Source organism: Leptonychotes weddellii, chromosome 6 (genome assembly GCF_054177405.1).
Source record: "Leptonychotes weddellii isolate Sample4059 chromosome 6, ASM5417740v2, whole genome shotgun sequence".
NCBI classification, from domain to species: Eukaryota; Metazoa; Chordata; class Mammalia; order Carnivora; family Phocidae; genus Leptonychotes; species Leptonychotes weddellii.
The window spans coordinates 63,975,290-64,003,127 of record NC_138374.1 but is presented as its reverse complement, the minus strand read 5'-3'; the positions used below and the strand labels follow the sequence as shown (position 1 = coordinate 64,003,127).

Below are 27,838 nucleotides of genomic sequence, written 5' to 3'. Positions count from 1 at the left end.
CAGCTTCATTTCGGTGGCTGCTTCTTTTAATGATTTGTTAAGGATACGGAGGAGTTCCGAATAGTTTTTGAAACTTTTATATATGTTAAGTTTCCAGGGCAATAGACAAAGACAAATAATCTACAGGGTAACTTCCCAGCAAGATAGTTCTGTCTTGCAAGTCATCAGTGGGCCTGAAACATCTGTGCAAGATGAGATGTCTGTGGATGCTATGCATGTCTTCATTGATGAACATGGTAAGTCTTTAGAGCTCTTTACTAAGGAGGAAGAAGGGATAAAGCTGGTGGCTTTCTCACGCCCACGTGGTCTCTTAGCCTCAGTGCTAGACTTTGGAACAGGAAGACTTAGTCCTGTGATTGCTCACATACAATGTTCTTAGAGCAGAGTGCCCCCTCCTACCTCAGGGCCTTTGCACATAGCATATCCCCATGCCAACAATGTGCTGTTTATCCTTCATATCTTAATTCTAAAGACGGTTCTTCAGGAAAACCTTTCCTGGACTCCCCAGACTTAATCAGGTTCCTATGCTTTTTGCTCTCTGAACACCCTGTCCTTTTTCCTTCTTTGATACTATTATAGCTTCTGATTATTTATTGACTTATAATTTGATTAATGGTGTTGTCCACCTCACAGTTGTAAACTTGAGGAAAGCAGTGCCTGGCACCTAGTAAATATTCCTTGGATGTATGTTGAAAATCTGACCTTGATATATATATTTTAGTGCCTTGTTACAAAAAGGATTTAAAATAGAAAAAGAAAGAAAAAAAGGAGAAGGAAGGAAGGGTAGAAAGAAAGGGAGAAAGAAAAAGAAAGAATTTTAAGTGGCAAGTTCAAAGTTCTGTAGATAAGGGATATAGGTCCTTGTTTTTTGAGGATGGGTCTTTGGCTTAAGTCCCTTATAGCTCAATTAATGTTTGTTATTTTACTCTCAAAAAGATCCTGGTTTGCATAATAAATTATATGTTAACCCTATCAACAGATGAGTAGCTTAAGGTTTGAAGTGCTTTTGCATCTGCAGAAATACAAAGAACTCTTTTACATTATAAAGAACAACATTAACCCTTCTATCAAAGCCTCCAGGGGGGCTTGGGTTTGTCCTCATTAATGTATCTCTCCGTGGGCAGCGTCTCCAGGTTGAGGTCCAGTCCTTCAGTCTCCATTCCAGCTGCTTGTCACCAACAGGGTTAATTACGCATCCGTGTCACCTGAAGAAGGTATTCCTAAAACCTCTTCTCGAGGGAGACCACTGACATTTACAAAGTGAACTGATTTTCACACCACAATACCCTAAACCTCTTTAGCAAGCTAATTTAACTCTGCAAATTAATCCCATCTCTTGGTTTTCCTCATTACCAGCGCGCTCCACCACTGCTCATCTGCAGATTCCGAGGTGGGGATGGTCTCATGTGCGCCACCAATCAAAGCTGCACTGCGATAAGCCTTTTTTTGCACGGGATACAAAAAAACCCCAGTCATGGCTTATGCTGACCATACTGACACATGATGAAAACATGCAGAACAGCGAACTGAAGGGAATACAGTTGACCCCTGAACAACATGGGGTTGAACCGTGCAGGTCTACTTGTACACGGGGTTTTTTTTTGATAAATACAGTGCAGTATTGTAAATGTATTTTCTCTTCCTTATGACTTTCCTAATAACATTTTCTTTTCTCTGGCTTACTTTATTATAAGAAAACAATATATAAAACATATAGGGGCGCCTGGGTGGCTCAGTCATTAAGCGTCTGCCTTCAGCTCAGGTCATGATCCCAGGGTCCTGGGATCGAGCCCTGCATCGGGCTCCTTGCTCCGTGGGAAGCCTGCTTCTCCCTCTCCTACTCCCCCTGCTTGTGTTCCCTCTCTCACTGTGTCTCTCTCTGTCAGATAAGTAAATAAAATCTTTAAAAAAAAAAAAAAAAGAAAACAATATATAAAACATATAGCATTCGAACTGTGTGTCAATTGACTTTATGTTATGGGTAAGGCTTTTGGTCACCAACAGGCTATTAGTAGTGAAGTTTTGGGGGAGTCAAAAAGTTATATGTGGATTTTCAACTGCGTGGGTGGTAGGTGCCTTTAACCTCCACGTTGTCCCAGGGTCAAATGTATATAAAAGTGAATTAAGAGATGGTGCAAATTAATCGATAAAAAGCAATTAAGTAATAGGTAACTGAGGCAAACTTGTCTAAGCATATTATTACAGGGGTATGTCAAGATGATTTTTCTTAGTTAAGTTACACATCCTGTGGAAAAATACAAAGAATGGACCTAGATTACCGATTATTATTAAAACAGTCTAAAATGAGTTCCCTCTAACTTGAAAAAAGTATAAGCTGAAATGATCAGATACCAATAATTGTCTAATATTCTTTGCTGAAATTTTGTGATTTTCCAGGGGAAATTAGATCCTGTTACTTAAAGTCTGGAAATCAGAAAGAAGGCCCTTTACAGCATCCACCATCAAATTATGACAGTCTCTCTCATGCTCGGTAAGTGGAGGTTTGGTTTCAGGTTTGGGAGCTGTCGCGTTGCTGGGGGACATGCAAATTACTCTGACTGTAAATGAAGTGAGGATCCTGGTTTAGAATCAATGTGTTAATCCGTTTGTAGGTGTCAAAGCATGTGGGTTTTGTGTGCAAGAAAGAAAATCCGATGTTGTAGAAAAATAAAAAATAAATTGAACTGTTTTCATAGTAGCTGGGTCCAAAAATGAATATAAACATGTAAATATAAATAGGAATCCTGTGCAGACAATAGTGCTCCCTTCAGGTAAGACGGTAATGCAGCTCGAGAACATGGTCTTAAATTTGTCCCGAGGAATGGACCAGAAACGTAGTTAGTTCTCATCCGCACTAGTGAAGGCTAGCTCTTTTGTAGATAGGTGTTCTAAACATTTGTTCTATTTTCCCTCCTTCAGAATGTATTGAATAACTTTCTAAATTTGTTAATTAAGTTGATATTAAATTAGCTTATGTATCTGGAACATACCTGGATTCATACCTGGATTCATGGCAGCACTGGGCAAGCTATAAATCTTACTCATGGTGGATTGAATTCATTGTTCATTCTGGACTTCAAGATTCTTTTTTTTTTTTTAAGATTTATTTATTTATTTGTGGGGGAGCTCAAGCATGTGTCTGAGCAGTGGAGGGGGGTGCAGGTGTGGGGGAGGGAAGAGGAGAGGGAAAGAATCTCAAGCAGACTCCCTGCTGAGTGCAGAGCCCGGTGGGACTCACTCTCATGACCCTGTGATCATGACCTGAGCCAAAAATGAATGCTTAACTGACTGAGCCACCCAGGCACCCCTGGCTTCAAGATTCTTTGAGGATAATCCATGTAGACGGACTCAGTTGCTTACTCTAAGTGTGGAAGTACATTTTTCATGTACATTTCGTTAGAATTGTATGTATATTTGAAGATTTTTGGGAGTCCTTTGTGGTGTGATTGGAATGCCTTAGGCTTCATTCCTGCAGAGTACAAAGGGAGTTACAGGAACCTCAATTCCAGATCCTGTGGTTGAGTGCTCCTTCCCAAGGTCAAAGTTCCCTGAACGAGCGTGCCCAGGAAATTCAAGGAGGAGCCTCCCAAGGGCCTCGAAGAAAGTTCATCTTGGACCTTGCAGTCTGGTCTCCAGCTGGGATTTTGTTGTGTGCCAGCCTTCTACGGCATTCCCTCACTGTTGTCACTGCTGCAGAAGAAGCTGGTGTCGGCTGTTCCGGCAGACCTGATGGGTACTGTGGGCGGTGGCTCCCCCCAGGCCACGCCGTCCCACCTGGGCCCTGACCCCGAAGCAGGGTGCTGCGTCCAGAGTCACTCCTGTGGGGAAACGGGCATGTTCTCCTTCCCCTCATCCTCTGTCTCCTTCAGGTGCCCACATTCCAGTCAAAACAGAAAGCAAAATTCTTCTTCTCCAGCCAAGAAACACGCAAAGTCTCCATGCAAAAGTCTCCCTAGAGGAGAGGGAGGTTTGCTGTCCACACCTCGGCCCCAGCCCCAGGACATTTCGTGACAGTGGCTCGATGGATTTAGGGGTCTAAGATGGCAGCTTTCTTGGGCCAAGTATTTAATTCCGTGTGAACACAGCTTTGAAAGCTGTCACATTTTTCTGCAATCCTCAGTTGGAAGCTGTAGTGTTTTAAAACTAAATTTAGAACAATTATAAGACCCTTATCTTATCCCAAAATAAAGTTACAAGACTTTCTTATTTTTATTTTCCTGGACAAAGTGCTTCACCTTCCCCCTTGATAAATACTTCAGTTGCATTTGCCAGGAAGGCCTGTTAGCATAAGGTCACATATCCGGAGCCTGAGGAGACTAAAAATGTAGTGTGCAAATCAGCATCAGGGAGAACAGGGTTTCCCGTAGGCCCCACCTCCTCAGACCATGCCTCTTGTGGAGCTACCCTCTAACTCCTCTTCTCCCCTAAGTGCTCTCTCTTTATTAAATTCCCCCTAAGTCTTGTTTCTTTCATTTCCCCTCATTTCCTCCCCAGATTCGAGCTCTTTTGTAACCAGCCCTCCATTCCCAGAGCTGCCTGGATTTTACCACAGGGCATTTCCTCAGAGGAGCTGAGAGCTTTCCGCCGGGTGAAGCCGTGGCTCCGCTGCTGGGGGCTGCTGAATGTTTTTGTGCTGAGCACCCCTGCGAAGCCATGTGGAGGGTCTCAGGTCAGGCCTTCCCGAGCTCCGCCTTTTCACGTACATACCACAGGTAGACCCCCTTCCTGTTGCACATGAGAGTATCCAAGTCTAACAGGCCTCATCACCGTGGGGATTTTGGGTCCTGGTAACTGAGACATCTTGTAGATGTTTTCAAGGGTGTGGTTTCTCTTTCTCCATCGCTCTCCCGTTCCCATTCCTGTGTTTTGACACCACTCTCAAACGCCCTGCTCTGGTGGTCAGAAGACGCCTATCATAGCCCCAGGCCCATGTCTTCTCTCATTCAAGTCCAGTGAGGACAGCATGCTGCTTTCCCGTAAACCCCAGTGGAAGTCTCATTGAGTCTGACTGGCTCTGACTGGGCCATGTTCCCTGAGCCCAGAGCCCAGTCACCAAGGCAAGTACTTGACTTAGCTCTACGTTCAGACGCAGAGCTGGATTGTAGGTTCCCTCTGAGAAAGTATGGGGGTAGCTCTTCAGAGGGACATTTGGAGAAAGGTGGATGGATGCAGGGCAGCAAAATCAAGAGATGACCCCTGAGGACTCTCTGTTTCTGGTAAAATGGTTCGATTAGATTTATTACTGAACTTCTTTAAAGAGGATAATGATCAAGTTTTGTAAAAGCAGCTTTCCCCTTCAAGAAAAGCCTTATATAACGTCCCTAGTCGTCACTAACATTTCTTGGGTGTGAACATGCCGATGGGGAGTTCTTGGCCCACCACCTCACATGCCAAGTTCTGTCTTTGTCCACCTGCCCTCTCCCCAAGGTAATTTGACAGGGCATTGGTTTTAAGAGCTCTAGGAAAGAATGGCACACAGCCATGCATATCTTCTCCTTGTCGTGCTTCACAGATAAAATGGAATAATATACATGTTTGCTGTCACACAGACAGACTGTTTGCTTGAGATTATTCATGTTCTCTAGACTGCCTACGCGCTGAAATAAGTTCGTCGTTTAAAGGGGACTTTGTTATGGGGTGTTGCGGCAATTCAGTGGCTCATTTGGACATAGGAGATGTACAGTGTGCTTCCTGCTTAATGAGTGAGAACAAAACTCAAGTCACTTCACTTAGCACAATTATGGTGTTGAAGCGGTTCCTTCGGTAGTTTTGGGAAAGTGGTTAAGGGGGTGCCATATGTTTAACTCATGCTCAGGAAAAATGGCTCAGTGCTCTGCAGAGTCAGATGATCTTCTGGATATAAACTGTCGTCTGACAGGCTTATGCTGGATATTCCAACAGTCTCAAAGTCCTCCCCAGGTCTGGGAACAATGAAAGCTATGCCACCCATCATGGGAGGCTGATTTCTTTGGATTCGTAATAAGTCTTGGCTTTCCTGGCAGTTCATGATGTAATGATGATTTGCGTATCTTTGAACTGGTTGTATGAAGGAAAAACTGTTGTAAATAGGATACAAGCAAGCAGGCTGGTTCAACTGAAATATTTTAACCCCTGCATTAACGTACTGCTATGTGAGGGGTGTGCATGTGGGAGAGCGTCCTCTCTATCTCCAAGGTAAAGAATGATACCAGAGCGGAAGGCAGCAGACCAAGTGCAAGGCCACAGGTTAGGATTTTGCCACTTAGAAGGGCCAGGTGCCTCACGCCTTACACCCGTGTCCAAGATGCCTCCGGTCTTTCTGTGGGAAGCAACGTTATGGCAGTTCCTGGCCCCGGAGGAAGAATTTCCGTGTAATAATTCTGGCAGTGGTGGCCACCACTTGCAAAATATGTATTATGTGCGAAGCACTCTGCTAAGTCATAAATTATCTAATTTCACCTGCATGACAGAACGGAGGCAGGTGATATTTGCTCCATTCCACAGCAAAGGAAGTAAGACCGTCTAAGACTATGCCTAGTAAGCGGCCTGTGGATACTTAAATCTCCCTCCCTGCTCCTCTCCCCCAGCGGGGGCCACAAACTCAGAGCTCTGTGGCTCCCAGGCAGGGTGGCTACTGCAGCCCACTGGACGGCATTGATCCTTTCTGCAGAGGGCCTGCCACTGCTTCTCTTCCGTCTACTTAGGCCTGGTCTGGTAAGCCTGGCCTGACCGGATTTTCCAGTATTTTCTGCAAGGGGCTAAAAATCCACATTTATTTGTAATATTCTATTTTGCCTCATGTTATCAGTTTTATTTATTTATTTTTTGGGGAAATACCACAGGCCACAGATGACGTGTGTGGTTGGCTGTGGCCTGTGGACTCCCGGTTGTCCACTCCTGCTCTGAAGCCTGGGCCTTCACCCTGCACCCTGAGTCCTCCTGGGGAGCAGCCCTTCCTGCAGATACATGCCCTAGGGAGATGCCCAAGTGCACGTCTGGGCAGGTGCGCAGTGAGCCCGCTCCTCCGCACCCCTGCGCAGCCCTGTCCCTCATCCCTCCTCTCTGCGAGGCCCACATGAGCCCACCATCAGCCATTCCTCTCTAAACATCTGCTCTTCTTTGCCTTGAATGCCCTTCTCTGTTCAGTCCTACCTTTTGGAATAATCATCTCTCAAAGCACAAATTACAACCTGCCTCCTTATACTGCTTTATCTGATCAGTCCCTACTGCGAAAATAAAACGATTTTCCATGTCACCATCAGAGGAGGGCTCATCGCATTCTCTCGGTGCTTCATTTATTTGTGTAGGTCTCCCATCTCTCCGGACTGTTCTTGTTTGGAGAAAAATGTGCCTTTAGCCCTCACTTAGCCCTCTGCAGATAGATGTTCAGTAAGTGTTGAATTGAATCAAAATGAATCATTGGACATGACACAGGTAGACCAGTTGGAGTTCTGGACCGTGTGCAGACCCGCTGGGCATTTAGGGGGAGCAGGTGAGGAGCTGAATAGGAGGAGCGGAGTCGGGCCCCGGGGGCCATGAAGACTGGTTGGGCAGTTGACGCTTTGTTCTACTTGTAGCAGGAGCAATCTGACCTATTTGTGGACAGAAACAATCCCATGAACATGGGATTGATTATCAAGACAACATCAACAAATGAGGCCCTCACCTTGTGATGGTTTGGAATGAAAGAGCCAGAAGCACTAAGAGTTTGCCTGGTCAGTTGAATACAGAATGTTATCTTCTTTTTGTAAGTGGGAAAATGGACCCCAAAAGCCCCCAAACTAAAACTAAAACAGACAATCCTGAAAAATGACTCGTTTAAACCCGCTGTACGTAGAAATCAGAGATTGCAGCTGAGATTAGATTTTCCCATCTTGTATTCCATTCATCCCTGAGGCAGTAGTCCTCTGTGTCCACATGGACAGGGGCTGTGGAGAAACACTGGGACCCATAGTACCCCCCGGAGCATGCACACGAGCATCAGTCTTAGGCTCATCCAGGTTTCGGCTCCTGCACTCCTACGAACTTTTCAGTTGACATTGAGCAACTTGCTTAGCCATCTTAGGTATTAGTTTCCTAATCCATAAATGGAAATAATATAGTAATCAATTAACTGGCTAGCTTTACTAGTTAAATATAATAGATATCGGCAGTGCTTAGGACGGTACCTGCTATAAGGACATTGTTGTTATTATCTGCAAACACAGGCGGTGGGCCAGGGGCTCAAGTTCACTAATGGCCTTGTAGAGCAAAGCATCCTGACTTAACCTCGGTGGAAGCCTTCCCTCTTGGGCTTTTTTGAGTCACTTTACGAGATTTTAAGGTGGTTAAGTACTTTGCGTTCTCCCTGTCAACCTGTTGTGTTCCAACATTTGGGCCTCTGTCCTAATTTTAGAGCAGGTACTTTAATATTGTATCCCTGGCTTCTCATGACATTAAATGTTGAGTTCTCCCACTATAGTAAATATAAACTTTGATTTTGAACTTGGAAGGATTCCTCGTTAGGGCTGTTGCTAAGCCATTCAGCCATGGAAGATATTGGAAAAGCAGCTTTTTCCCTGTAAGGCAGCTTCAGTGGCTGGGATGGCCTCCAACTAGGCCATTAAACCACTGATTCTTATTATTGGCAAGCAAACCATTCCTGTTTGCCATTGTTCATTCCAGTTGCCATGTGACAGTTTTATATCCTTGACTCCCAAGCATGAATAGGGAATTGTTTGCAGTGCAACCTCCGTGTCTCTTTGGGGATTCCTGGAGGAAACCAGGAGAGGAAACAAATTTCCCTCCTTGCTCTCACTGTCATTATGCGAACCAGTGCATTTCTCATTAACTGCCGAAGAAATATAAGCAGCATTTTCCGGTTGTACAGTAACTGTCCATAAAGCAGGTACCTTTGGTAACGCTCTCTAACGTAAGTCTGTTTTCCCCAGATACTAGAAGGAGGGAACTATGGCTTGAACTGCAGCATTTGGAATTGCTACTTAAAAAAACTTGCAGAGGATAAATTCATTACCCAGCACATAGGACTGATTTAGTAGCTCAGCCTAAAATGAGCTAATCTTCCTAGAAAGGTATAGTCACTAGTCTGCCCAGAAAATCAAAGTTGATGTAGGCTATCTGCTTGGGAAGTGTGTCTTGTATCTAAAAGGTTCGTTGCAGACTGGACTTCTATTTCCTCTGTAGGTCTTGCAATTAAAACTTGATAGTTTCTTTGCTTTGTTCAGCAGAGATTTATGTTTCTTTTGTCTATAAATTCTTCCAAGTAACATAGCAGAGCTTTCTTGTGTGAACATATATAACCATGCTTCAGTATTAATCTGGCTTTTCCAGTGTCATAAACAATCTAATGAAAATGCATACAAAACACATATTGTTTGCTCTCCAGTGAAATCTGATTGAAAGACATAGTATTTACATTCATTTTGAATATCCATTATTCAAAAAGTAGGCATAGTAGTCTACTGAATGGAAGGCTCATTCGGGAGAATACTAGTTTAGATTTTATTTATTTGAGAGAGAGCGAGAGAGCACGCCTGTGCACACATGTGTGCAGGTGCAAAGGGAGGGGCAGAGGGGGAAGGAGAGAGACAAGCTGACTCTGAGTGGAGTGCTGGGCTCCATCCCACGACCCTGAGATCGTGACCTGAGCCTAAGCCAAGATCCGATGCTTAACCGACTGAGCCACCCAGGCGCCACTGGAGCATCCTAGTTTATAGGATTTTTATTGAGGGATTTTTGTACCTCAACTTGTTTTTAATTGAAAACATAGAGTAGGTTGGGTAATAGTGTAGTGATTTATCTGAATTCACTTATTTTTGGCTTTTATTTGCTTTCGAATCATTGTAGTACATATCGAAGCAGATACTGTTCTGGTTATAAACTAGGCTTATTTTTGGACACTGCTAAATCGCTAAACCCATCGAGTACTATGCTCCAAAGGTGGATCAAAGCCCTGTACTTACTCTTTGTTGCCTCTTTAGAATTCTTACTCTTTAATTGACATTACCAGCCTTTCTGACGCTTATCTTAGTTAAACTTTCCTTTTCGTTGGGATAAGCTCTCAGGAAAGCCCTTTCAAGCCACAATGATATATCCCTGGTTTCCAAAGAAGTCAAGTAGCAGTAAGTTGCAAAAAATAATTATCTCTTTTAGAACTCTTTTTTTTTTTTTTTTTTCATTAGTCAGAAGAAATAGTGATCCCTGGTTTGGACTAGCTGAACTAGAGTATGTGGTATTGAAGTTAGTCAATTAGGTCTTTAAAATGTGGAGAAAAATGTGAATTCTCCGAATATTGGATATGCTCAGTTCTGTGTCCCATTCAGGTTTAAGTTGAAAATGTGAACTCTAGTTGTAAGTATCTCAGAGTTTGCATATAGCTACATTACTATGTTGACTTGCAAAGTGGAGAGTTATGCGTGTACTGCTTTAAATTAAAAAAAAAACAAACACTTTGGGGGATCTGGGTGCTTTTGATCACACAGAGGTGGAAGTTATCTGGAAGAAAGACAGGAGCATCCAGGGGCTTGCCTTTGAAGTTTCTGTCATTCCAAATGTCTGTGGCTTCTGTCTTACTCTCTGATCCTTCCACTGTGGCCCTTATTTTGGTTTCTTGGACACAGGAGAGAGAGATTAAGTTTTCATCTGGGCACAGAGTCATAGGGATGGAAGGTTTGTGAGGTTGATTCTAGAAAGATCTCTGTTCTGAGGCCCCTTCTCTGCATCCCTGGGAAGGTCTGCCGCACAAGGGGCTTCTGTTTTGGTGGTCATACCCCCAACTGCCACATGGTGGCAGCAGACCCCGTGTTGGAGGCCCTGTCCCTTGCCTTCCTTTTGCTCAAGGGCATGGGTGAATTTTACCTGTGAAAGGAGAGTTGTTCGCAGACTTTAAATCTAGAACCCGTGTTAAAATTCAATAATACAGGTTATCGTTTTCAAAATAGTAAAGTATTGCTTTACTTAAATATCCTACATATTGAACACATTGCTTGCTGTGACTTGCATTTTTAGGCTGCCGGCGCCACCCCCCCTCCCCCGGCCGGCAGTTAGTTCCCGTGTCCCTGAGGAAGCCTGAAAAACAAGAGGGACTGGCAGAAAGAGAGGCCCTCCTTCTCTAGATGGTGGGTAGGCCACAGTTTTGAGATTTGGGGAAGATGAAGAATTTCAGGATTTTTTTTTTTTCCACATAATGGGAAAATACAGAAGAAGCACATGTATTTTGATTGTTACTTGTAGAAGCCTAGACGAATGGAATGAAAACCGGGGGGTACAACATGGTGGAACGCTGTCACCATCAATCTGAGGCCCAGCTCTGCCATACGGGAGTCACCATTGTGGCCCAGACCAGCTTCTAGATCCTGGTCCATCTTGATTTCCTTCTAGTGGCTGCTTCCTTAGTAACTTCTGTCATTAGCCACTACTTCTGCTATTGCTTTGAGTTCATTGTCTAGTTTAAATCAATTTATTGACGCCATCACCCTGAACCGAACTAGTTTACCAGAGATGAACCAGAGAGAGGGTAATCAAGACCAGACGTGCAAGTATTGTTCTATGGTAGCTCAGAGTGCAGTTTTACTACAGGGTTGGAATATTACTGTTTTAGAGGAGGAACTATCTCTTAAAACTCAGCTCTTTCATATTATATTTATTAATGTGAGGGGAAATCTCTGGCCTTAATTTAGTAAAACAGAGACTTTTTACTTTTTATGTATTTATTTTTATTTTTTTTTAAAGATTTATTTGTTTATTTTAGAGAGAGAGAGAGGAGAGGAGCATGAGCAGGAGGGGCAGAGGGAGAGAGAGGATCTCCAGCAGACTCCATGCTGAGCACAGAGCCTGACGTGGGGCTCGATCCCACAGCCCCAAGATCGCGACCCGAGCCGAAACCAAGAGTCAGATGCCCCAAACAGAGACTTTTTAGATCATTGTGCAGCCACAGTGCACAGCTAAAAAAGGGAACAAGCAGCAGGTAGTCTGAGAACAGCTCTGGGTAGAAGATGGACAGGCGTTCTTTAAGGATTGGTAGGAAGACTCCTGTCCACTGCGTGATTTTTGTAACATCACCGCCTCTTTGGTTCTTGAGTGGGCTAGCTGGTGCATGGAGATTACAGCCACGACATCAGGACCTCAAGAACAACATCTAAGTACAGGCGGAAGGAAGTCTCTTCCGGTTGACCAGTGCTGACTGTAACATTGAATCATCTGCTGGCCAAGTAGGAAGCCACTGCAGGCTTTCTGATGTGGACCTACTAGTCACAGAGCTAGGACAAAGCTAGGCTTTCTTAGTATCATCACACTTTGTTGAGAATATTCAACTTTAATAAGCTTAAGTTTGGGTCTCTTTTTATAAAATAAAGAGGATTAGGTGCGAGTTGAGCGCATGACACTCTCTCCCCAATAATGCTAATAGAGACAACTAGAAGTAATGTATGAAAAGCAGAGGAATCGTGTTGGTATTTAATATGAGAATAAACAAAGTCGGGTCCTATATCAATAGAGGGAAACAAAACGGTAAGGTGTGGTTATTAAGTGTCTACTCTAGGGGAGACACCATTTGGTGGTTTACATACCTAGTCTGATTGAATTCTCGCAACTCCTATGCAGGAGATATCTTCCCTGTTTTACAGGTGAGGATTTGAGCTCGGACAACAGATGCTTACAGTCACAGATAGTAATTGGGAGAGCAATGATTCACGCCTCATTTGGTTTAATTCTAGAACTTATCCAAAAAATTTTGAAAAGAAACCAAACCCTAGATTTATACATGGGACTTTTAAACGGCTTCAATAAGAAAATAAGGTTATTTATTATGATTATTTTACTATCAGACACATGCTAAGTAATGTGCAGATATTAACGGAGGCGTGTTAACACTCCTTTGTATCATGCTTCCCGGCGGGAAGCACGAGCAGGGGAGGCTGGTTCTAGCAGTTGTCCTGCACACCCTCACCACAGCCAGTTCTTAGTTTATTTCCGTTGGCAATAGAGGGTGCTATTCGCTTTCTAGATTTTCTCACAGAAGCACACATTTCCATCCCATGCCTGCCTGGTTCTAGTCCTCACTTCTATCACTGACAGCGAAGTCAGATTAATCTTTTGGTTCTAGTGAAGTTCTGGCATTTGCTGAGATTTAGATTTCCCTGAATTTGTTCGAGCAAGGCACTTTCAGCCCTATTGTATTTAGTGATGGAACAACAGAATTACAGGGCGCAGTGGTTTCTGGACACAGCAAAAAAGTTTGAATGAACATTGCCTTTATAAATCTAACTGGTTCTTTTCTCTGTCAGTAGAAGATGTCACACCACTACCACAGACAGGAAGCAAAAGCATTGTTTGTGGAACAGTCATCCAAGTAATGGAAGGATAGGATTTTTAAGTTTGCAAACTCCATGGACTTCTTGATTTGCTTCTTAAATCCTGACCTTAACATACGATGTTTCCTGAATGGTTCTTTACAGGGACGCCTTTACTGAATGTATCCTCAAATAGCCATGAATTATGTCTGAAAGATGTAGAGAAGCGTGTCTGTGTGCACACGTGTGTGTATAGTGGAAGTATTTTAAACACTGTTCTGTTTATGTGTTTGTGAATACGGTAGTAAGGAGTAAGGAAAAAGAAAGATCCCAAAGCCTGTCAGAGACTTTATAATGAAGTGTGAGGCTAGAAACCAGAAAGGCATTATGTTACTGTAGCATCTACATTCTTGAGGCAGTTTGGGCTACAAGTTTCATAAGACCCAAAATCACAGTGGCTTAGACAGGAAGTCCAAAGACATGATCGGTACAAGGTTGGTTAATTCAGACACTCAATGTTGTCATCAGGAAATGAGTTTCTCTCAGCTCTGCTGTCCTTAGGCTGGTTCCTCATGGTGACAGTGTGGCTGCCACAGCCCCGAATGTTTCTTATTCACGTAGCATCTGAAGGCCAGGGGTAAGAGAGTGTCTTACTTTTGTTACCTTTTAAGAAATAGAAAAACTTGTGCACCAGCTCCCTTTTATCCTTAGCCATCTCCCCTTTGCTCCACGGTGGCCTCTTAGGATGTGTTCTCTCTTCCTAAAGCCAGGTACTGGCATAGGGTAAATGGGGTTAAAGTGATGCACGTAAAATGACCAGGATTGACCCGGGAGACTAGGGAGGGACCTAGTCTCTCTTCTGAAGCCATAGTCTTGGATGAGTGAATAAAATTGGAGGTATGTTAGCAGGAATTCTATTAGAAATGACTGTAGGGTAGGTAGTCAATATTGCCCCCTCAAGGTTGTCGGCACCCCGCTAGAAAAGCAGATGGAGAAGCATGTCTTAGTTTTTCCTTTCTGAGCCAAAGGAAAGATGCCAGGCTTGAGATTTCTGGAAGAGTTTTATTAATTTACGTCCCGTCAAACTGTATGTGATTAAAGACAATAAAACTACTTAAATATAGATTACAACTAATTTAGTAATGTCCTCTTTTCCAATTACCTGAGGCATTTCTTGGACCTCCTGTGCACTTTCTTTGCTTTGGGTGGGGGGGGGGCGAGGAGGGGATGTGGAGTGTGTTGGGGGTTGGGGGCGGTAGCAGAGATGGTAGATAGTCAGCGTTTCTTCCTGATTGCTGTCTTTGGAATTATCCAGACTATTTTTTATTGTTTTCACAAACTATGAAGCTAGAAATGATTGCTTTCACCTCCCCATCCATTAACTATGTAGAAAATTAAGGTCGTCATCCCTGGAACACCAACCATCTACCTACCTACCCCCGCCCATGGCAACTCTGGACGGCCTGAGTAATTTGAACGTGTGCAGGGTGATTGCCCTTCTGCCTGCAGATAGCATCGCACATGCAGAATGTCAGCCCCTAACAGCGCGTGTAAAGCGGTGGTGGTTGCAAAGGCCTGAGCTGCTCCCTGCACCGGGGCTCCCTAGTGTCCTGTGTTCGTTTGTAACGAACAGACGGCGTCCATACTCCCACGTAACCGGAGCTTGTCTCTTGCCCCTCCCCAGAGAGATGCAGATCAGTTCCTCCAGCACCACCACATCCGAGAGTCAGGATCCTTCTTCTGGAGACCCAGCGGTCAGCGCACTTCAACAGCAGCTGCTACTCATGGTGGCCCGGAGGACCCCGACAGAAGCCCCACGGGTACGTTCCGGCTGCACTGTGAATGTTGCAGGAGCGGGGATCTTGAAACCGGTTTTGTGGTCAGATTGCCTGACAAAATTAGTCAGGTCTTACCCTGATGTTTACCCCGCTGCTGGGTTGTGGCCATATCACTGCATGATAGCCTACTGAATGAATGTGGGGAAAAACGACATTTATGGAACAGGTATCCTTCATTGACACTAACAGGATTGTCATTGTCTTACTGCTCTTCCAAGCACATTAGAAATTCATGTACATCAATCTTTGGTTGCCAGGATGCACAGATCCCACAAGGGCTTCCTTGACTGGGATGCCTTTTGTTCACCATGGTTGGAAAATACCTGGATTCTTTTTTTATTAATTTATGGCGGCCTTATATACTAAACATTCAGAGATTCTTTTTTTTTTTTAAGATTTTTTATTTATTTATTTGACAGAGAGAGAGATAGCGAGAGCAGGAACACAAGCAGGGGGAGTGGGAGGGGGAGAAGCAGGCTTCCCACCGAGCAGGGAGCCCGATGTGGGACTTGATCCCAGGCCCCTGGGATCATGACCTGAGCCGAAGGCAGACGCTTAACGACTGAGCCACCCAGGCGCCCAACATTCAGAGATTCTTAAAGAGAATCTTGACTTGAAGAGAGATTTTATTCTTAGAGCAAATGACGTCATCAAGGGGCTTAAAAGATGAAGGCTTCCGTGATTTCACCAAGAGGTAACTTACTAATGCTCATTCACTTATATGGTACACCTTTATGAGGATGACTCTGGGAGAGGCAGAGCAAAGAATTCAGAGCAAAAGATTACACGGGAGGTAAGAAGTAGCACTGGACGTGAACTTAGAGCTACAGATTCAAGCAGGGCATTTCAGACAGAGAGGCTGGAGAAGGCTCCTTAGAAGAGGGGACACCCGGGCTAGACCTTGGAGAGAGATGGCTTCAGCTGGTGCAGGCTGAGGGGTGCTGGCAAGTTAGTGTGAGGTTTTTCTGTTGCTGTATTCATCTTCCTCCTGGCAATGTTGTGATTTCTTCTAGACAACCTCGCTTACAAAAAAAAATACAGTTTTAAATTTGTTTTTATGATTTCCAAACTAAGTTTTCCCACAAGATGCCTGAGAACATCGTGGGTTGAAATTGGTCAGATGTGTGAAGAAACGGTCATGTTATCTTGTAACCGACCACGCATTGCTTTGGAATCCCGCTGACCGGGTAGAGAGGACTGGGAAGTGCCAATGGAGTGGAACCAGCCCTTCCGGGCTTGAAGGAGTTTCTGTGGGAACCAGCATCCAGCGAATCCAAAAACTCAGTCTTTAGGGCATTTCTCCCCTTCCATGTATTCAGTCTCACCTCCCTCTCCTCCTTTCCAGGGCTTCTGGGTACAGGAAGGAGTTTTCCTAGACCCAGGGGAGACACCTCTGGTCATGGCTCAGATGCCTGGCCCCATCCTGGTCACCGGGTATGCTGGTGGCGCCTATAGGGGAGTGGCTGTTCCTGCCCAGTTAGGGTGCACTCCTTGGGGTGCATTCTGTGGCCTCCTCCTCTCCACCACTCCCTTTGGTTCATCGGTCTCTTCTGTACCTCCGTGTGTTCCAGTGGGCCTGGACCTCAGCTGCACCCTCACACGCTGTGCCCTGTGCCCAGCCCTCCCTCAGCCACCAGTACTAGCTCCCACCACAAGTTGAAGTACACCGGGGCAGGGGGCAGGCAGAATGGGGGTTTTCTCTGAGACACTGACATTTTCCCTGACACAGGCCTGGGGAGGCTCCAGCTCCCTGCAGTGCTTCCCTGCCTCCCGGGATGTCAGTGTTGGATCTCCAAGGAGAGCAAAGTTACATAAAAATACCCACATCATTTGGGAAGATGTGAATGTCACTGATGCTATGAATGATGGAGCCTCAGGGAAACCAGGAACTTTGGATGATCAGAGATGCAAACCCACACACTTTGTATCTCAAAAACAGCCCAGGTAGAGCAGAAACTTGGAAATAACTAAATATTGCATGGAAAAATCAGAAAGAGCCACACTATTCTTTACATTTAAAATTCTCTAAGTGGTGTGATTATGTATGTGAGCGTATAAAAAACTGAATTCATATTTAGCGTTTCATTGGCAATTACTTAACCAGATTCATTGACAAACTCCAGTCTTTTTAACTTTATTTAAATTTTTAAGGAAAATTTAAAAACTTTAAAGTTTCACTCTATGTAGGTGTGGAAGTAGAAGGATGAGGATTGCTATCCAGGCTCGTATTTAGACGTTGAAGAGATATTTACAAAGGTCTCACACCAGAAACAATTCTTTACTTCTCCTGCTTGGCTTTCCAAATTCAGCTGGTATCACCAATTAGGTTTTGGCCACAAAAGAAGAATGAAGTTAGTTTCCTGCTCATTCTCCCAGTCTATTTAGTGAAGGCTTATGTACTGGTAGCTCTGTGCTAGGGACAGGAGTACAGCGGCAAAAGGACCCAGCCCCTGCCTCCAAGCACTGGTCAGCCGATTCAGCTCGCTCTGATGGAGGTTATGGTCGGGATGGGCTCAGGTGCTGTGGGACACAGGAAACCCCAGGTCGGGATGCACGAGATCAGGGAGGCTTCCTTGGTGAGGTGACAGCTCAGCTAAAATGTGGAGGATGAGCTGACTCGAGGCAGAAAAACCGCCTGGACAAAGGCTGGGTGGTGAGACAGAAAGCAGGTGTCCTGCTCACAGTCCTGGCACGTGGAGGCATCTCCACAATGACACGAGGAGTTGTCCTGAAGAGAAGTTCAGCAAAAACAAGCAGGAAATCGGGCTCTGAAGACAAGACTCTTTAGTGACTTCCTTTCCTCCCTCCACCTTCCCTCTGTCCTTCACAGCTGCTTGAGTGCAGCTTGTGGGGTGGGAGTCCCCCCCAGCACAACCTTATGCAGATTCCTCTCAGTGCAACAGATGACCATATCCTACAGGCTCTGGTGGTGACCAGGAGGCCGGCCCGCACCAGAGAAAAGACTTTGAAATTCTTCCCTGGCACAAATAAAAATGAATGAAGTAGCCTTGCAGGGGGAGCTCCCAGTAGGACTGGTCAGCTTCTTTTTATAGGAGGCAGATGAGTGGGAGAGGTTCTGTTCCATCACCATGGCCCCAGAGCTTAGCACCCGACCACCGAGAGAAGGACAAAGCTTGGGCACACGTGGGTTTGGTGGAATCTGTCCTCTGAACTCCAGATTAGCATGGAGGGGCTTTGAGTATTATCAGTCACAGTGTCCCATGCATCCGTGTCATAAACTGGTACTTCTCAGGGCCTCAGTTTCTCCATGATGTATTTCTAAGCTCATTGGGTATAGTCTATCCATTCATAATCATGACTTTAAAATTTTACATTGTACCATTATGTAGTATTTGAGTAATCCCCTTAAAGCATCTTTATTACACTACTGGTTGAGAGGCAGGCCCAGTCCACTGAGAGGCAGGCCCAGTCCACTGAAAGACAGTGTCGGATCCTTGGGAGTACAACATTTCTGCTTCCGTTTACCCTCACCTTGAGCTGGCTTCAAACCCCTTCACCCTGCCCACATTAAGACATGAGACAGTATTGTATGTGAAAGTACTCTGTAAACTGAGGCTTTCTGTAAGTCTATAGGAGTGACATTATTGTTATCAGGGGTAGCATGAAAGCCGGTGGTTCATCGGTCCTAAACCGATCAGTGAGCATTGCAAAGATGTGCACAGCACTGGGTCTGGCTGACAGTTGCTCTAGGTTAATGTAAAGGTAGCATTTCCATCACAATTTACTATCATTAAAGGATTAATGAAAACGGAGACTTTCACCTTTTACCCTATATACCATTTGTGTTTTTTCTCCCGTGATGATGTGTTCATGAATTGCTATTTTTAAATTTAAAACATTTTTAAAAGGTAAAAGCATATTCCTGGATCTCTAATTTGCATGAAGTCGTATATATAGTGTTTTTTTTTAAAGATTTTATTTATTTATTTGCTTGAGAGACATAGCGAGAGAGAGCATGGAGTGGGAGGCGGGGAGAGAGAGAAGCAGGCTCCCCACTGAACAGGGAACCCGATGCAGGGCTCCATCCCAGGACCCTGAGATCATGACCTGGGCCAAGGACAGATGCTTAACCGACTGAGCCACCCCGGTGCCCCCATATATATAATGTTTTATAAACAATTATGTCTACAAGAATATTGACATTTACTAGCAGATGAAACAGATATCAATTATAATACCTTAACATAGTCACTGATCATCTTATGTATTCATTTACTGGAAAGTATATTTTGACTTAAAAAATGAATATATGCATACTTTTCATTTATGTTTGGAAGTTTATTTTTTTTAAACATAAGATTTGTTATGATTCCTGAAATTTCACAAACTCCTTTTTTTTTCTTTTTGCAAAATTTTGCAAAACTGGAATTTTGGCTGCTAAATAGAGCCACTGTTATAACAGTATCCCATGTGTGCTTTATGTTTTTTATCCTTCAAAGTGTTGTTCATATCCAGATTTAACCAGCATTCCATTAGCAGATTAGGAACACTAGTTATGTGCAAGGCATGTGTTTGGTGTCTCATTACATCTCATATTTGGCATCACATTATCTTTATAGGAAATTTTGGAGGTGAGGTGTTATTTTCCCTTGGATTTACCAGCTAAGGAAACCAGAGCAGAAGGCCCTGGTGTTTGGGGCATTGGCTGGACTCTTCCCAGCCCAGTGTTCCTTTTACTTAGTCCTTTGGTCACTCACTACTGGGATTCAGTTCTGCTCATCTCCTTCTCAGATGCTTCTGCCATGATGTCTCATGAGCCCACTTCTGACACCAAACAGTCCCTTTCCACTCCACCTTCCCTGCACTGGATTTGACAGCTCTTGGGAAGGACACATAATGCCACACAGGACTGCTACCTCTACTGTGTCCTCTTCACTCCTCGACCTCTCCCTTCAGGAGTTTTCAAGACACTTCTGTCATTCACAGGAGGCCTACAACTTAAATCCACCCGTGTCTGTTCTGGCATTGAGGATTCCGTAGACCTGGTCGCTTGCTCTTCTCCACATAACAAGCCCTCCTTTATATTTTAGCTTTTATTAGGTACAGTTCATGCTTCAAGTCTTAAGTCTGACTTTAAAATTCTTTGAAATAACATATTATTGGATATCTATTATTGCCTGTCCTAAATATTTTTGTCAGTATCCATTTTCTGATGGTTTCCTTTTCAAATTTGTGTTTTTAATTTGTTTCTCTACAATTGGATTCATATGTATTGTGTCTTGAAGTGTTTTGCTGTGCAGGTGGCTCTCGCCTTACCGGTGAGCACTGTCTAAGCTGTGGATTCTCCTGGGTTCCCCTAAGTGAGACTGCAGAAGGAAACCAGGCTTCAGTGTCCCACAGTCCTCTTCCTAGAGTAGGGCCTGGGGGGAAGCAGCCTGACCTCTTAGAGCCTCAGTTCCTCACATTTTAAACTGGGATAATAGCACCTATGTGGAGGAGTTCTTGTAAGGTTTTAAGGATTAGAGATACTATATGGCAAAATTATGCCATATAATCAGTGGTAATGATTAACACCATAAAAAAATTTTTTTTTTGAGAGAGAGAGAATGTTTGAGTTGGGGAGGGACAGAGGGGCAGAGAGGAGAGAGATAATCTCAAGCAGGCTCATGCCCAGCAAAGGACCTAACTCGGGACTCCATCTCACAACCTTAAGATCATGACCTGAGCTGAAGTCAAGAGTTGGATGCAACCCAGGCGCTCCCAAATTCTTATTATTTATATGGAGCTCTTGAAGGTACCATTATTTTGAACAGTAGAACTTTTCAGGTAGCTTGGGGGAGAGGGATGGACCTTTACATTCTTAAATATTTTAATATTACCAAAAAATATTTCTGAAATGTACCATATATATGTGTGTGCATTTGCCTACCTTCTTAAGCTGAATATGCTAATCATCATTTAAATTGTTACAGATAATTTAGATTCATGAAGGGAGCCTTGAATATTATGCTGTAAATACAGATCCTTATGAGGAGTGTGAGCAATGCATTTATCTTGTTTCTTCAAAAGAACTTGTGTTCAGCTTACACCCTGTCACTCTGTTTTTGCTAATCTCTTTTTTGAAACAGGAGAATAAAATTTGTGAGCCTGGCTTACTGGGCAATGTGACATGGTGGTTCTTCGGTAAGGCTTAATTAATGAGTCAGAGACAGAAAGAGCGTTTTGGCCAGTGTGTCTGTGCATTCACATAAATCAGAGACTCGGTCTCCATTGTGAGTCCTACCTCTGCCAGTGCTGTCATTGCTGATGCTATCCAGGAGCTCTGCCCTAGACCCCTTACTCCCAACTCCCTCCAGTGTTATCTAACTTACACACTCCCATGGCTCACTTCTCTCTCTTTTTCTAGATATACAGGCATCGATATATTTATACTTGTGTATGTGTGTCACCGTGTTCTCATGGTTAGTTGGCTTGTCTACCCCCTGGAGTTGTTAAACCCCTTTAAGCTAGAAACTCCGTCTTGTTATCCTTTGAATTCTCAGCATATAGTTCTTAGATAATCTGTACAAAAAATATTTGTTGGATGAGAGAGTAAATGAATGATTGAAATGGTGAGAAAAATTTCAATTTGAAATTTGTACCAGAAAACAGGCTATGAATAATTGCTATAATCCATTGAAACATTTAGCTCTGAGGTTCCTTGGTAGCTAAGGCAAAAAATGAAATTCCATGAACCTTATTTTCTCATCAAGGAAGTTAAGTTATGGGCTGATTTGTACCTCAGAATGTGGCTGTATTTGGAGAGAGGATCTTTAAAGAGGTAATGGAGTTAAAAAGAGGTCATTAGGGTTGGCCCTAGCCCAACATCGCTGGTATCCCTCTAAAAAGAGGGGATCGGGATGCAGATACACACGGGGGAAAGACCACGAGAGGACACAGAGAAGACAGCCATTGACAAGCAAAGGAGAAAGGCCTCAGAAGACTCAGACTTCCAGCCTTCAGAACATTTGTGTTGTTTCAGCCACCCACTCTGAAACTAATATAGAAGCCAAGTCCTTTTTCCTTTGCATTAAATGCTGAGATTTTTTTAAACAAGGATTTTTATTTAAGGAGCAATAAATAGCACAATTTACCAGAATCTTTAATAACTTTTGCAAACGATGTCGATGTGATCTTCATGTGATTTTATTTTTCTTATAATCCCGAAGAATGCTCTCATCTTCGCTGCTGCTTGCCCTTGACCTATTTATGCATCCTAGGTGAATTCCCACATCACAAAACAGTAAACTGTGGTAGCCCTGCCACTCTTTGTCCATGGAACATAAAGGAAAAAGATCCCTTCTGTTGGGGGGAGGTTTACTATAAACCACGAATTCCTTGTCATTAACAGAAGATGCTCTTCTTGCTGACATGACACAGTTTCCGCTATGCTCTCTTTCACGCTGGAATAGAATCCCAGACACAAGCAGCACTTGCCATCTCAACTTTCCTGCAATAATACAGCCAATCCATCCTGCATATGGCCGTCCTGTATATTGCCATCATGATGGAACAACTGTCCCTTGAAATGCCTTTTGCATTAATATTTTATAATCTGAATAATAACTTCATGTTCCATAGCTGAGTCAGTGCATTAGTATCTGGGAACAAAGAGGTGGTAAAATGGGCCTCCTTGGAGGGCTCTGCCATGGTGTCTAGTGAAGGAGCTGTGCCACCCTGATGCAAGCCAGGCATTCTGACACCAGTGACTTTCACTGAATCCAGAAAAAAAATCTGCCCAAATCTAACCTTCTGCTGTCTAAGTCAGGGAGAAATGTGTGTGACCTTTAAAAGGCAGCAACCACCCCCTCCCCCATGGTTGCTCTTCTGTACTGTCCTCATCCCTTTTCTGGTCTTGGCCCTTCTTACCGGTCTCCTGTGTTTTGTGTGCTTCAGCCTACAGGAAATTACAGCCTATTTTACATCCTTTTTGGAAAAATACAGGGCCCAAGCAAACAAGTAAAAGTACAGATTAGAATGAATCTAAAGCTGGGACTCAAACAGGTATCTACATGCCCGTGGTCATAGCAGCATTATTTGCACTAGCCAAGGGGTGGAAGCAACCCAAACGTCCATAGACCGATGAATGCATGAACAGAATGTGGTGCATCCTTACAATGGAGTATTCAGCCTTAAAAAGGCAGGAAGTCTGACACCTACTACAACATGGATAAACCTTGAGGTCATTATGCTAAATGAAATAAGCCAGTCACAAAAAGACAAATACCCTATGATTCCACTTATAGGAGGTACCTAAGTCGTCAAAACATAAAGATAGAAAGTAGAAATGTGGTTGCCAGGGGCAGGAGGCAGAATGGAGAGTTAGTATTTAATGGAGACAGAGTTTCAGTTTGGGAAGATGAAGAAGTTCTAGAGATCTATTTTACAACAATATGGATATAGTTAATACACTGAACTGTACACTTAAAAATGGTTAAGATGGTAAATTCTGTGTTGTTTTATAAAGCACAATGGCAAAAAAAAATACAGGTTAGAAATAGAAGATCTACAGAGGGCTGGGGCATCTAGAGAAGTCTCATCGATAGTAGCAAAAAGCAACAAACAATGGCCAACAGCAAAAGAGGAACATGGGGGCTTTGTCTTTTTTTAAAATTCAATTTAGTTAACATATACTATATTATTAGTTTCAGAGATAGAATTTAGTGATTCATCAGTTGCATATAACACCCAGTGCTCATTACATCGTGTGCCCTCCTTAATGCCCATCACCCAGTTACCCCATCCCCCGACCCACCTCCACTCCAGGAACCCTCAGTTTGTTGCCTATGATTAAGAGTCTCTTATGGCTTGTTTCCCTCTCTGGTTTCATCTTATTTTATTTTTCCCTCCCTTCCCCTATGAAAATCTTTTATGTTTCTTAAATTCCACATATGAGTGAAATCATATGATAATTGTCTTTCTCTAACCAAATTATTTCGCTTAGCATAATACCCTGTAGTTCCATCCACGTCGTTGCAAATGACAAGATTTCATTCTTTTTGATGGCTGAGTAATATTCCATTGTATATATATGCCACATCTTCTTTATTCATTCATCTGTCAGTGGACATCTGGGCTCTTTCCAAAGTTTGGCTATTGTGGACATTGCTGCTATAAACATCGGGGTGCATGTGGGGTTCTTTGTCTTTAATGGTCTCTGTGCACAGGGAATGGCAGACAGAGTACAATGTGGGAAGTCTAACAGGAGCCTCTCCACTTAATCTGGGACTTCAAGAAGCCACATCCTCCTCTTAGGATTAACTAACCACACTCAATCAACACCATCCCCACTAAGGGGACTGCACAGAGAACTCCTGCCTCAAACCTCGGTGTGGCTTTGCAGCCCTTCTTCACCCTGGATCACATGGATGATCCAAGCACCTCACACAAATAATTTATTTTAAAATGGTGCCAGGTTGGTATTGCATTCCAGTGCCTAGCAGAAACAAAGGTAAGTTTTAATCCGGAAGAACAGAGCTTTAATATTGCTGTCAAAGAATTCATACTAATAAGGATCCAAGGAAAAGTAAAAAGTTATAAAATATACCAGAAAACATACTACCATGAATAAGAGCCAGCAAAGTCAAACAGAAAGCAGAAACAGACTCTCAAAGGATTTAGAAATGATAATGATTAGATTCCAAATATGGATTAAGTATGTCTAATGTATTATAAAGAGATGAAAGAAGTGATGGAAATCTAAGTAAGAAGCAAAAGGCCATGTAATGACCAAGCAAATCTGAAAAAAGCACTGGATACTAGAAATGAACAATATAATAATAAAAATAAAACTTTAAGGGATTTAACAGGAGATTTGATACATAACAGCAGAGACAGATTTGAACAAATTATTTAGCTGTAGCATGGAGAGATAGAGAGGAAAAGAGGGAAGAAGGTTAAGAAGGATGGAGCTCTGGGCCAGAAGGGCTATCGTACTCCTTGTCAGAGTTCCAGAGGAGATGAAGGAAGAGCGACATAGCAAAAACAATTTAAAATTTAAAGTTTGGGCGCCTGGGTGGCTCAGTTGGTTAAGCGACTGCCTTCGGCTCAGGTCACGATCCTGGAGTCCCTGGATCGAGTCCTGTATTGGGCTCCCTGCTCAGCAGGGAGTCTGCTTCTCCCTCTGACCCTCCCCCCTTTCATGCTCTCTCTCTACCTCATTCTATATCTCAAATAAATAAATAAAATCTTTAAAATAAATAAAATTTAAAGTTTAAGATGACACACCGATATAAGCATTCGTGTCCTGGCAAACTGATGAGGAAAGGATGAACATTTTATTTTTTATTTCTTTTAAAGATTTTTTATTTATTTGAGAGAGAGAGCATGAGAAGGGATGAGCAGCAGAGGGAGAGGGAGAAGCAGACTTCCCGCTGAGCAGGGAGCCCAACATGGGGCTCCATCCCAGGACCCTGGGATTATGACCTGAGCCAAAGGAAGGCACTTAACTGACTGAGCCACCCAGGTCCCCAAGGATGAACAGTTTAATAAATGGCACTGGGACAATAGTTTTCTTTATGAGAAAGAAAATGGACCCTTGTATCATGAACAGAGTCTTGATAGACCAATAACATAAATGTGAAAGGCAAAAGTATATAACTTTAAGTAAAATGATATAATCAAATATCCTTACAAGTCTGGGGTAGAAAGGGATTTGATAAACAAGGCACAGAAAGTGCAAAACTTTTGCACTTTATAGGAGAAAATGGATAAATTATATTTCGCTTAAATTAAGAACACCAATTTATCAATAATGCCATAAGGAAAGTGAAAAAACAAGCCATAAACGGTGAAAATATCTAACATATCATTAATAAAGGTCTTGATCATATATGTGCATATATATACAGATACACACACATGCACATAGACACATATAACTAATGAAAGACAAACAAGCAACCCAACGGAGAAAAGGACAAATGATTTCACGAAGAAAACTAAAAGTGGACAAAGATGCTCAACTCCATTAGTAATGAAGGAAATGCAAATTAGAATAAAACTGAAATATTTTATATGGCAGATTAGCCAAAATCAAAAATTACCTGACGCTATCACATGGTGAGGTGAGGATGTGGAGCAGCGCGACATTTACCTGCTGTGGGTGGGAGTATAAACTGGTAGAATCAGTTTAGAAATCTTATTTTTCCAAAGTGTTTCCTAGTAAATTGAACATTCCCCCATACCCAGTAATTGCATTTGTGATAGATTTGTGCATTTTCTGGAAAAGTCCATTTGTTTCCTAGTAAAGTTGAACGTGTGGTACAGTTGAACATTTGCATTCTTAGCAATTCCATTTCTAAATGTATGTTAGGTCTATGTTCTATAGAATCCTTGCACCTATGTACCAGGAGACATTCCCAAGAATGTCCATAGCAGTGTATTGCTTAAAAAAAAAAAAAAAAAGACCCTAAATATCCAACAGTAAAATGGATAAGCAAATTTTGCATGTCCACGTAATGGAACATTATTCTGTGAAAATGGATGCTACAGCTGTAAAACAGCACAGATAAGTCTCAGGAAGATAATGTGGAACGGAGGGAAAAAGCAAGTTGCAAAAGGATACATATGCTGTGATTTCCTATCTACGAAGTTCAAAAACAAAAAGCTAAACAGTATGGAAGTTGTGGATGTAAGTATCGTAAAGCCAAAGAGAAGAGAGGGAATGATAAACACATCATTCAGGACAGTGATGATCCCTGAAGGAAAAGGGAAAAGGATGGGACCCAGCAGTGGCCCACAGGGAATTTCTATGCTAACGGCGAGGCTTTTTTTCTTATACTGGGTGATGGCCACACAGCTAGTCACTGAATTGGTTTTTTTTTTTTTTTAATACCCTACATACATTTAAAAGATGTGTATTTGCATTGACTCCATATTTAATAAAACTGTATTTTAAAAAAGCATGGTACCTAGTGTTATTCAATGTAGGGAACAATACCCCAAGGTACCCCAGAGTCTTGGGCTTTCACTGATGATATGGTAGGATGAGCACGGAATGCGCCTGAGCTAGACGATGAGAAGGTGTGCAGGTGTGCCCTATGGGTTCTATTTAACAGCACAAGAAGGGAAAACCGCATATTTTTTGAAGATGGTTATGACAGAGGTCAATATTAAATTCATTAGATTTGAAGGGCCTAATCTTTAGTTTTCTGAGAAATTTAGAAATATGGAACATTTTATTCCTCCTTGCTCATGAATAAATGAGACAACCATAAACCGATATTTAATTGCAAGTGTAGTCCCGGGAAATGCCATCGTAACAGGCTGCTTTCACTGCTTATGTTTCAGAGACGGTATCAGGTGTCAGAGGAAATAAATTTTGATTTTTGCCCTCACAAGTTTTTCTTCCTCCTTGCTGTCCTGCAGATCCCTCAGCTTCACCTCAAGTGCTGCATCCCCTCTGCTTTTCTGGTGGGGAGTCCAGCTCTTGTTTTGTATGTGCAGTGCTGACCCTGGTGTGCATTCAGTGTCTGGTTTTGAGTTTGCGTGACTGTTGGATGTCCAAGGGGTGTTTTCTTACAGGCAGGAGGACGCCACGGACTGCGTCTGCCATATTCTTCCTTATATTCCCGTGCCCAACCTTGTGCCAGGTTCCTAAGAGTTACTCATTATGAATGTTAGACAAATCCATGAAGACTATTTTTTTTTTCAAAATTAAATTCTTCCCCACAAGATTAGAGCCATCTGGAGATGAATTTGGGGCTAATACATTTTATTTTTTATTTTTTT

General features: G+C 43.0%; 1 protein-coding gene across 5 annotated transcripts in view; it reads left to right on the top strand.

Moving 5' to 3' along the window:
- PCNX2 (pecanex 2) overlaps positions 1–27,838 on the top strand; it is a 316,535-nt gene that overhangs the window by 63,623 nt on the left and 225,074 nt on the right. For all 5 annotated transcript variants that reach the window (XM_081824289.1, XM_081824287.1, XM_081824288.1 and 2 more), the window contains 3 exons: positions 91–236; positions 2,398–2,491; positions 14,953–15,088. In XM_081824289.1, the coding sequence (XP_081680415.1) occupies positions 91–236; positions 2,398–2,491; positions 14,953–15,088 (376 nt within the window). The remainder of the gene's footprint in view (positions 1–90; positions 237–2,397; positions 2,492–14,952; positions 15,089–27,838) is intronic.